The sequence below is a fragment of the Rhinolophus ferrumequinum genome, chromosome 7 (genome assembly GCF_004115265.2).
Source record: "Rhinolophus ferrumequinum isolate MPI-CBG mRhiFer1 chromosome 7, mRhiFer1_v1.p, whole genome shotgun sequence".
Lineage (NCBI taxonomy): Eukaryota > Metazoa > Chordata > Mammalia > Chiroptera > Rhinolophidae > Rhinolophus > Rhinolophus ferrumequinum.
Genome location: NC_046290.1, coordinates 41,265,811 through 41,278,084, shown reverse-complemented (window position 1 = coordinate 41,278,084; position 12,274 = coordinate 41,265,811). Strand labels below are relative to the sequence as shown.

The following is a 12,274-nucleotide window of genomic DNA, read 5'->3' as shown; positions in this document are numbered from 1 at the left end:
TTTGAAAAACATAATAGATATGGAAGATAAAGTTCAAGAAATCTAAGAAGAGCAAAACAAAAGAAAAAAAGATAAGACAATTGAAGCGTTCAGTCTAGAAAATACTTCATTCAAATGAGTCCCAGAAAAAGAAAACGAAAAATATTAAGAACTAAGGGACATTAAGTTCCAGGTGAAAAGGTTCAACAGGTACCAAGCACAGTGTTAAAAATAGACCTACACAAAGTTACACCATTATGAAACTTTGTATCATAAGAAACAAGAAGAACATTCAAACTTTCCAGAGTCACGGCTAAAACAGGTCATAGGTGAGGGATCGGGAGTCAGAACACCTTTGTACTTCTCTAAAGCAATACTGGAAGCTCGTAGATGTGGATAATGCTTTCAAATTTTTGAAGGAAAATTATACCCAAATTAGAATGATACGCTTAATGAAATTATCAACCAAATGTGAAAGATAAAAGCATTGTCAGATATTCGAAGCCTCAGAAACAATTTACCTCTCACATACCCTTTCTTAGAGCACTTATTCCAGAGTTTTTCTACTAAAGTAAGGGAGTAGATTAAAAAAAGGAAGACCTGGAATATAGGAAATAGAAGAGATAAGAAAGGAATACCTAGGATGCTGGTAAAGGGAGACCCCAAGAAGATAGTTTCACCAGGCATGGAGAGCCGCCAAACCACAGAGAGCAGAAGAGAAGATTCTAGGAGAGAAAACCTCAGGTCATCAATTCCACAAGACCGGTTCTACCCCGTCCATCTGTACTTCCCTAAAATAAAAATAAATAAGTTCATAAAATTTTAGAATTAGAAAGGATCTTAGAGAACACATAGTTTAATCACCGTTTTATAGAAAAATAAAAATGAGGACAAGTAACTTCCCAGAGTCACTAACTGATCACAGTAATAAAGCCAGCGCCATGATCCAGGTTTCTTGACAACTAGTCCTATGCTGTTTTCATTATAATGTGCTGTTCTCCAACCTTGGAGATCACCCAGTCTGTTGGTTCTTGATCTTTTTTCATCCTCACATCAGTCTTGAAGGATAAAGTACACTCCCATCATGAATTATCGTTTATTCTAGAGGTGATTTTCAATCAGAAGACCTCTGGCTGATCATTACAAAATTTGAGTGTTAAAGTACATAAGGACCTTCTGGCCTTCTATTTTGTTCTCCTAAGGTTGGTTGTATCATTTCCCATGAAATTATCATTTTGCAAAAACTCGAATTCTTTTTCCTGTATGCCTTGTACATTTCAACATTCTATCTCAGAAGAAACCTGAATAAATAGAGGTGAAATAGTTTTATTCGTTACAGTATAGAAACACTGAATTATCTAAAATAAATTTTTGTCTTCAGTGCTTGAATTCTCATATCCTATAGCTGTCAGTACTGCTAGTTCTTAAGGGTAGGTAGCTAGGAAAAACATTTCTTGAATTCTAGGATTATTTTGTTTTTATTAGAATTAATTTCTCTATTTAATCTAGTCAGTGGTCTCCTTATCCATAATTCCTAAATGGAAGAGGAAATTATTCCCATAGCTACTGTTATTTGTTTAGTTTCTCATAACTTTTTTTTGGACATGTTTACAATAGTTATTCTGAACTTATTGTAGCTGCAAAAAGACAGCTACTAAAGAGAAAGCTAAAGTGATTAGTTTAATGTGAGATCAAGTAGATTTCAAAACAAAGGATATTACTAGGGATAAAGTAGGTTTCTTGTAATGCTAAAAGGGTCAGTTAATCAAGAGGACATAAAAGTACTAAGTGCTTATATACTTAATAACAAAGTTCAAAATATATGAAGAGAACCCTGATAGAACCCTGGAGATTTCAACATACATCTCTTAATAACTGATGAAACAAGTAGACAGTAAATCAGAAAGGATATAGAAGACTTGAGTAACACTATCAAGCAACTTGACCTTTTTAACATTTATAGAATATGTCATCTAATAACAGCAGAATACACATTTTTTTCCAAGCACACACAGAACACCTGCCAAGATAGACCTTATTCTATGCTATAAAAGAAGTCTCAATAAATTTTAAAGGATTCAAGTTATGCAAAGCGTGTTCTGTAGCCACAAGGAAATTAAATTAGAAATTAATAACAGCTTCCTGGAAAATTCCCAAATATTTGTAATTTAATACACTTCTGAATAACTCATTGTATCAAAGGAAATTAGAAAGTATTTTGAACTGAATGAAAATATACAACATAACATTATGGGATGCCACTGAAGTAGTACTTAGAGGCAAATTTACAGCACTAAATGCCTGTATTAGAGAAGAAGAAATATCTCAAATTTATGACTTAAACGTCTACTGTAACAGACTAGAAAAGGAAAAGCAAATGAAACCCAAAGCAGGCAGAAGAAATGAAATAATAGAGATTAGAGATGAAATCAAGAAAATGGAGAATAGGCTAATAATAGAGAAAAATCAGTGAAACCAAAAGCTGGTTCTTTGAGAAGATTTATAAATTTGAAAAATTGCTATCCAAACTGATCAGGTTAAAAAAAGTCATAAATTACCAATAACAGAAATGAAAGAAGTGGCAATATTACAAAGTATACAAATACTAAAATAAGGGAATATTATTAACAGCCTCATGCCAATAAATTGGACAATGTAGATGACATGGATAAATTATTTGAATGATACAAACTACCAAAACTTTCAAAAAGAAACAGGTAAACTGAGTGACCTACATCTGTTAAAGAAGTTACATCTTTAGTGTTAAAACTTTCAACAAAGAAAACTCCAAAGCTGAATGGCATCTTTCATGAATTCTACCAAACATTTAAAGGAGAAATAATACCATTTCTAAATAAAATCTTTTAAAAGTTAAAGTGGAAATACTTGCCAATTCAATTATAAGACCAGCATTACCTTGATAAAAAAACCAGATAAAGACACTACAAGAAAAGTAGACTTTATAAATAGACATAAAGAAAATTTTAAGCAATTAAAAGAAGTTTAATTCATTAAATCGAATCCAACAATATGTAAAAATGATAATACATTTTTGTATTGTATTAATACATACTTGTATATGACCAAGTATAGTTTATTCCAGGAATATAAGATTCATTTCACATTCAAAAATCAGTCAGTGTAGTTTACCATTTTAACAGATTAAAAAAGAGCAGCTATATAATAATCACAACATTTTAAGAAGTTATTTGAGGCAGTCTCTTGTCCATTTCTGGTAAAAATTATCAGCAGACTAGAAAAAGAAGGGAACTTCATCAATTTGTTAAATGATGTCTATAAAAAAACTGAAAGATTATGTCATACTTAATAATAAAAGACTGAACATTTCCCTAGCATAAGGAACAAAGCAAAGATGTCCACTCTTACCACTTATATTCAACATTGTAGTGGAGATTCTAGCCATGCAATAAGGCAAGAAAAAGAAATCAAAGTCATCCAGATTGGAAAGAAAAAAGTAAAAACTGTCTATTTGCAGTTGACTTGATCACCTCTGTAGAAATCCTATGGAAACTACCAAAGAAAGAAAGAAAGAGAGGGAGGGAGGGAGGGAGGGAGGGAGGGAAGGAGGGAGGGAGGGAGGGAGAGAGAAAGAAAGAAAAAACTTTTAGAACTAATAACTGAGTTTAGCAAAGTTGTTGAGTACAAGATAGTCAATAGGCAAAAAATATCAATTATATTTTTGTATGCTGGCAATGAACAATCAGAAATTAAAAATTTTAAAATACATTTTATAATAGCATTAAAAATATGAAATACTTAAGGATAAATCTGACAATAGATGTTCAAGACTAAAACATACAAAACATTGCTGAAGGCAATTAAAGAAATGTATGAATCAAAAGATATACCATATTCATGGCATAGAAGATTCAGCCTTTTTAAGATGTCATTTCTTCTCTACTTGATTTGTAGATTTAAACTACTCATTATCAGAATTCCAACAGGCTGTTTTGGAAATTGACAAGCCAATTCTGAAGTTCTTGTGCGAATGTAAAGAACCTAGAATAGCAAAAATACTTTGAAAATCAATAATAAAGTTGGAGGACTAACACAACCTAAATTCAAGAATGACTGTAAAACTACAAGTAATTAAGATAGTATTGATGTGAAGATAGATCAGTGGAACAGAATAGGCCCATACATATGTGGCCAATTTATTTTTTATCTAAACTTTTTATTTTGAGGTAATTGTAGATTCACATGCAGCTGTAGGAGATAATACAGAGTACCATGTACCCTTTACCCAGTTTCCTCCAATGGGAACATCTTCCAAAATTGTAATACAATATCACAACCAGAATATTGACACTGGTAAAGTCGAGATACAGAGAATTTGTATCACAGCAAGGATCAGTCATACTGCCCTTTTATAGCCACATCCATTTCCTCTTGACTTTACTACCTTAATCTCTGGCAAGGCAAACATTTGCTTTCTATTTCTATAAAGTTATCATTTCAAAAATATTTATAAGTGGAATCATGCACTACGTAACCTTTTCAAATTAGCTTTTTTCACTAGCAATAATTCTCCGAAGATTCACTCAAGTTGTTGCATATATCGATAGTCTGTTCTTTTTTACTGTTGAATAATATGGCATAACTATACCACAGTTTGTTTAATCATTCACGCATTGAAGGACCTCTGAGTTGTTTCCAGTTTAGGGCTATTACAAATAAAACTTCTATCAATATGATTTGGGTGAACATGAAACTTCACGTCTATGAGATAAATACCCAAGAGTACAATTGCTGAGTTTTATGGTGGTTGCATGTTTAGCTTTTTAATAAACTGCCAAACTGTTTTCCAGAGTGGCTGTACTATTTTACATCCCTACCACAAATGTATGAGTGACCCAGTTTCTCTGCATCCTCATCTGCATTTGGTGTTGTCAATATTTTTTTATTTTAGCATTCTGATAGTTCTGTAGTTGTATCTCAATGTGGTTTTAATTTACATTTCCCTAATGTCTAATAATGTTAATCATCATTTCATTACTGTTGAATGTTGAGTCCTTAGTATATTCTAGATATTAGCCCTTTGTTGGATATCTGGTTGGCAGATATTTTCTCCCAATATGTAGCTTATCTTTTCATCCTCTTAATAGGTCTTTCACAGAGTAATAGTTTTTAATTTGGATAAAGTCCAGTTTATCAATTTTTCCTTTTATAAACTGTGCTTTTTGTGTCAAGTATAAGAACTATTTGCTTATCTTTAGACCCCAAAGATGATCTCCTGTGTTTTTTTCTAAAGGTTTTATAGTCTTATATTTTACATGTAAGTCCATGATCCATTTTGAGTTGATTTTTGTATTTAAGATGTGAGACTTAGGTCAAGGTTTATTATTTGGTTTAGAATGACTAATTGTCCCAGCACTATTTGTTGAAAGGCTGTCTTTCCTTCATTGAATTGCTTATTTGTACTTTGCCCAAAATCAGTTGGTCACAGTTGTATGGGTTTGTTTCTGGGTTCTCTATTCTGTTCTATTGATCTATGTCTATCCCTCTATTAATGCCACACAGCCTTGATTAATGTAACTGTATAATAAGTCTTGGATTAGTTCTCCCCACTTTATTCTTTTTCAAAATTGTTTTAACTATTCTAATCTCTTTTCATATAAAATTTAGAATAATGTGTATATTTACAAAAATTCTTGCTGAGATTTTGATAAGAATTGCATTAAACAATATATCAATTTGGAAAATATATCAATTTGGAAACAACTGACAGACTATTTTATTAAAATTATCTACTTTATATTAGATGAATTGTGACAATTTGTTTTTTGAGAAAGGGGTTTATATTGTCTAAGTTGTCAAATTTATGTTTGTAGAAGAATTGTTCACAGTATTTATTTATCCTTTTGATGACTGCAGTGTCTCTAGTGTTTTATTCCTGATATGGGTAATTTCTGTCATTTTTCCTTTTTTTCAATTTTGTTAATTCCTCATCTTTATTATTTTATTTTATTGACTTTGGCTTTATTTAGCTTTGTTCCCCTAGGTTCTTGAAATGAAAGCTTAGATTATTAATTTGATTTTTCTTCTTTTCTTAAGTATTTAGTGCTGTAAATTTCCCACTCAGCACTGCTTTAGCTGTGTTGCACCAATTTTCATATATTTCAGTTTAATTCAGTTTAATGTATTTTCTTATTTTCCTTGAGATTTTCTCTTTTCCCATTGGATTATTTAAGTGTGTTTTGTTTCCAAGTGTTTGGAGATTTTCCTGTTATCTTTTATTGATTTCTCATTTGAATCCATTGTGGAAGAAACAAACTATATATGATTTCAGTTCAAGTTTGTTGAGGTTTGCTTTATGGCCCAGGATATATGAAATTTTAGTTCATGTTATGTAGGCACTTGAAAGAAAAATGTTGGGTGGAGTGTTTTTTAAATGTTGTTTTGAGTCTGTTGATGGTGTTGTTAAGGTCTTCTGTATCCTTGCTCTATAGTTTCTATCAGTTGTTGAGAGAGGGATATTAAAGTCTCCGACTACCATTGTAGATTTGTCTGTTTCTCCTTTCAAGTCTATCAGTTTTGCTTCATGTATTTTTCAGCTTTGTTGTTTGGTGCATACACATTTAGTATTGCTGTATCTTGTTGGTGAGTTGAAACTTTTGTCATTATGTAACGTCTCTCTCTCTCTCACTGCTAATTTTCTTTGTTTTGAAGTCCATTTTATCTGTTATTAATATATCAGATAAATGTTCCTTTGATAATGTTTGTGTTACATATCCATTCTATCATTTTACTTTTAATGTACCTTTATTATATTTTAAGTGAGAGTCTTGTAGATTTGTATGTTAGGGCTAACTGTCATTTTATTATTTATTTTCTGTTTTTCATTCTTTTTTTTCTCTTTTTCCTGCCTTTGGTTTATTTGAACATTTTTCAGAATTACCTGTAGTGCTTTCATTTATCTATAGTGTCACTTGAACACTTGTAGAATTCCATTTTGATTTATCTGTAGTGTCCTTGAATATATCCATAGGGGTTTTAAATTTTTCTGTGGTGTTTGTATAGTATTTTTAGTGGTCACTCTAGGTGTTATATGTACATAATTTAACATAGTCTACTGGTGTTGTCATTTTACCAGTTCAAGTGAAGTGTAGAAACCTTACCTCCCTTTTTGTCCCTCTACCCTCTCCCATTTACACTACAGTTCTTTTAAGCATGTCCTCCAATGCACTTAGAGCCACATCAGATAGTATTATAGTTTTTTCTTCCACCATCAAACATAATTTAGAAACTCAAGAGAGTAGTAGTATTTGAAATTTTTTATAAAAATCATATAATTTATAAGGTTCATAATCAAAATAACCAATGGGAATTATGCTAAGTGAAATAAGTTGGAGAGAAAAACAAATACTATCTGATTTCACTTAAAGTGAGATATAAAAAAAAAAAAGAAACAGAAAACTAATCTTATAGATACAGTGAGCAGATTAATAGTTGCCAGGAGTGGGGATGAGGGCAAAATAAGTGAAGGGGTCAAAAGGTCGAAACTTCCAGTTATAAAATAAATGTCATGAATATATAATGTACAGCATGGTGACTATAGTTAATAATAATGTATATTTGAAAGCTTCTAAGAGAATAGATTTTAAATGTTTTCATCACAAGAAAAAAGTATTTTTGCAACAGTATGGTGACTAGACTTATTGGGGTGATCATTTCTCAACATATACAAATACCGAATCAGTATGTTGTACACCTGTTGTAACGTAATACAATGTTATATGTCAATGATACATCAATAAAAAAATCAAGAAAGGGGAAATTATTGCAAGAAAAGTGCAATATCCTAACCAATGAAATTTACCCACAACCAAAATCAAAAAATGTATACAGACCATATTTATATGTAGTCCCATGATGAGTGACCTGATTTTTCCCTCTCAACACACAGGAATAAATGAAGAAGAGGAGAAGAAAAAAGCAAAAAGCAAAGAGAAAATCAAGTTGAAAAAAAAAAGGAAAAGGTATTTTTTTTAATATTACTTTTTAAAAAGCAAGACTGTGAATCAATGATGGATCATAAAATATTTTCACATATAGTCCAGTTTATTTAACATTAATATTTTTTAATGTGACTTAGATGCTCTGTTGTTTCAATAAAATAAAGTCCTTCATGGCAGGAATCAAAAATAAAGTCAACACTCAGCCACCTTAAATTTTCTTTTTGGAGCAAATTAAGGTATAAATAAATAACACTCCTCCCTTTCTTTTATATATTCTACTTGTATTCTATTTTAAGTTTTAGAACATCAGCTAATCTTTTAATGGGACATATGTTCAAATTTTTCATATAATATATTTGATCCTCCTATATATGAAGTTGGAGCCTAATATTTGTATTCTCAATATCATTGTCATGTCTAAGAAATTAATTTATTAATTGCATTTATGTACTCACTTGTTGTGCTAAATATTCCGTTAGGTCTTTCAGAACCTTCGTCAGCCACCTATGAATTTTTATATCAATTTTTTTTTAACAATTAAATAGTTAAAGAAATTGATGAAAAGAATTTCAAGAAGCAACTTTTCCGTGGTTAATGAGTGCAGTTTCATTTATACTAGAATAAACATATACATGCAGACATTTTTTAAGGCACTTGGCAATGGTAATGTCTGGCGTGGACTCTAGTTCTTTGACAGTAAATTCTGCAAATCAGGTGTTGTCACTTTGTAGTTTTTATAGAGCACTTAATAATATATACATTTTCACACCTCCACTATTTTATAAATTGGAATAGTTATTTCAAGTGCTGGGAATTAAATAGTAATCTTTAACATAAAAACTGAAAGGAAGTTGGAGCTCAGTGTATCGTGTGGTCAGACTAGTATGTTGTGGAGTCATTTGCATTAGCACAGCAAGGAAGATTGCTTATAGTAAAAGTGAGATTATCTGTTTTCTTCCAAGTTCTAATATACTTGTTTTATAGTAACAGAGTATTTATTTTGGCCTGGAATTATATGAACTTTTCTAGGCATGCTTAGCAGAGATAATGACACCTAATAGAGTTGCTGAGCCACAGTCTAACAGTTTGTCTTAAAAATGAGAATCCAAGACCAAAAAGCCAGAGAAAAATGTACAGGCAGAGAAGCTTTAGTCAGAATCCTGAGGTCAAGCAGCGCCTTGAGAACAAGAAAAGAGAGAAGAGTTGAGAATAACAGAGCTGAAGAGAGAGCAAGAGAATACATGAGAAAATAAGCTCAGGGAATGGCCAGAAGTCTAAGTAGAGAAGAGGAGAAAGGAACACGACATCACAGAAAACGGGGGGGATGCAATCAGGAGTTCACAAGCGTTACTCGGCAGACGCAGCCTTGTGGTCTCCCGTGTTAGTGTTTCCTCTCCTGTATGCCTCTCACGGGTTTTCTTAGCTTAGGTTTTAACTTCTGGTGACTAGATCACTGAACTATCTCTTGAGATGCTTTTTATGTTTTAAATTAGCTCAGTTTCTGTCTTGTAACACATATTTTGGGTTTGGATGTGGATAGATTGTTGCACACCCGTTCATGTAAAATACTAAGATGGCTTTTTCTGATTTTTTGTTGTTGTTGTTGTTTTTTAATATTAGAAGGAATTCTACAGCTTTTCCAATTTAGTATTACAATGACATTAGAAAAATAAACTATAATGATAAATCATCCTCATTCATTCACATAGAGTGTTCATTTAAAAGCATTTTTTTCTGTATCTAGTGAAATTATTTTGGAATGCTGTTGTTCATCTGTATCACTGTATCTAGAGGAATTAAGCCCTTTAACTTGAAAAATCAAAAGAATCAACAAAAGCGCTTTTACTTTGCTAATTTTCAGCTTTCATCCATTTATACTGAGGTATAATTATGGCCCTTTTTATATAATTGCATCCTTTTGTGGCTCTTTTAATAGAATATGCTAACAAGTTATTACATACGCAAGTGAATTATGTATATAATGAGGGTCGGTAAATGCCACTTCGTATTTGCCTTATAAGATTTTGAAGGGTATGAAGCGGTGAAAAACGGAAAATCAGAAAAATCATTTCATCCTTACTGAATTTGAAACTTATTACTAGAGTTAAGCAGGATAGAGATATTTGTTTTGCTAGTTTCTGTGACCAAGTAGCAAAAATTCTAAATTCAGCATTTTAAGAGAATACAAATGTAAAAGCATGAGTCTCTTTGTTTATACCCCCTCCTTGCTCCCAGAAGGATTTAAAGCAGTTCAAATTCCATTTAAATTTACCTCTCAGCTATAAAGGCAGTTATCAGTCAGTATGTATTATTGCCCATAGGTCTTATTCGTCCGGTTCCACTGAAGACGACACTTCAAAACAAAAGAAACAAAAATATCAGAAGAAAGAAAAGAAAAAAGAAAAAAAGAGTAAGTCAAAAAAGGGGAAACATCACAAAAAGGAAAAAAAGAAGAGGAAAAAGGAAAAGCATTCTTCCACCCCTGATAGATCTGAAATCTCCAAAAAGTAACTCAGACTGTGGCTTAAGTCATTAAATTTAAAAATTTGGTTTTGAAAATCACTTGACCTTCCTTGGAATTTGGTATGTAATTATGCTTTGCAGTTAATCACATCTTTTTCCATATAGACATTTTTTTCTTATATGGGACCATTATCCTCTGGCAATATGTTTTTAATGTGTTACGACTATAGAGTATTGAATCAGTGTTATCGCTTAATAACCATGCCGCAAGTATGGATATCTGTACATAAAAACCACATCCTTTTTGGTATTTGTTTTCTGTGTGTCTGACTAGTGTTATTGCTTCATAAGTTGTTTGTACATGGCTTTACTAAAGTCAACACCGATAATCTACCTAGTGGTCAGTGGGTATTGCGGAATCAAGTGCCCACCTTCCAGTGATCCAGTGAGGTAGGGGATAATGTTTTGCTCTTGACACTGATGAACTTAATACCTTTTTATAGCCTACGGTAATGCAGGAAGACAGTGAAGTTCTTCACTGTTTCTAAATCTCTAGCCTTTTCTTTGGATGTCACAGGAGACAGAAGATGAAGCTGCTTTATTGGTCTTGATTAGGACTTTTTAAATGAATGGTGTTTGCAGGAAGATGATAATGAAAATATAACAAAGTGTCACTGTTTTATGACATGCAGAGTTTCTAGTATCTGCGTCCTTTGTTTTGGTAGCAATTAAAATATTTCTTCCTGTTTAAAAAGATAAATCTAGTTCAGCCTATTAGTCTCATAGAGATGATACTGTGTTGGGCAGGATTTTTAGGATGGATACCTGGGTTGTACAAATGTGCCATATTGGCATGTCTTAAAATGATACCTCAAACACAGACCTTTTTATTTAGGAGAATGACAGCTAACTCTTCATTAGAATTGACTTTTATCGTATTCAGTATGTAAATTTTATGAAGCTTGTTTCTATGAGTAATGTGGAAAATTTTTATAAATGTGAACGTATGTATTTATTTGAAATAATTTGTAATTTTGAAGCAGGTCTCACACTGAATTTATGATTTCATAAATGACCAGTTTGGGGTGTTTCTCTTTTACTTCAATCATAAACCTCAGGAACAGTGACAAAATTTAGGATTAAGAATTTTATTCTGTACTTTTTAAAATTTAAAGCCAGGGAGTTGCATCATGAAAGTCTTTATATAACATGGAAATTTTATATAGGTAAGCATTTTCAAACACATATTGTTAGATATAAATGTTTCTTACGTTTTTAATTTCAGCAGTGATCAGTGTTAGTTATTTTGCTTAACACTTGCGTATCCCTTATGCCCAATAAGTTAAATACTTACTGTAACAGCATCAAAAGTCAGTCAGTTATCATGGCACAGCACCAAAGACTGCAAGTACCTCACTGTGGTGCAATTAAAACTTTTCAAATTGGTACCCTACAGACATGGCTGTGGATGAACTCATTATGATGAAATCAGGTGCCGTGTTTCCCCCAAAATAAGACCTAGCTGGACAAGGAACTCTAATGCATCTTTTGGAGACCCGGTCTTATGTTAATTTTTGCTCCAAAAGATGCATTAGAATTGATTGTCCAGCTAGGTCTTATTTTTTGGGGAAACATGGTAAGTACATGTAACTTTACAGGCTGGAAAGGTGTACAGGTTCTTTCTTCACCCAACACCCCTATCTGGCATGACCTCAGTAAGTCTGGAGGAGCCTCATAACTCCTTTGAACATATGCTTACCGTGCTCAAATTCTACGGGTGCTACACCCACATCCCTATGGTGGCATTATGGCTGTGGGAGCTCTCACACTTCTAGCTTTTCCATAAACTACGT

General features: G+C 32.3%; 1 protein-coding gene across 1 annotated transcript in view; it reads left to right on the top strand.

The window, feature by feature from the left end:
- The window catches only part of SREK1IP1 (SREK1 interacting protein 1), a 39,633-nt gene extending 27,429 nt beyond the window's left edge, over positions 1-12,204 (top strand). Inside the window, exons 4-5 of the mRNA XM_033110500.1 lie at positions 7,907-7,979; positions 10,280-12,204. Coding sequence (XP_032966391.1) covers positions 7,907-7,979; positions 10,280-10,469 — 263 coding nt within the window. The 3' untranslated portion in view covers positions 10,470-12,204. The remainder of the gene's footprint in view (positions 1-7,906; positions 7,980-10,279) is intronic.
- The last annotated feature ends 70 nt before the right edge of the window (positions 12,205-12,274 follow it).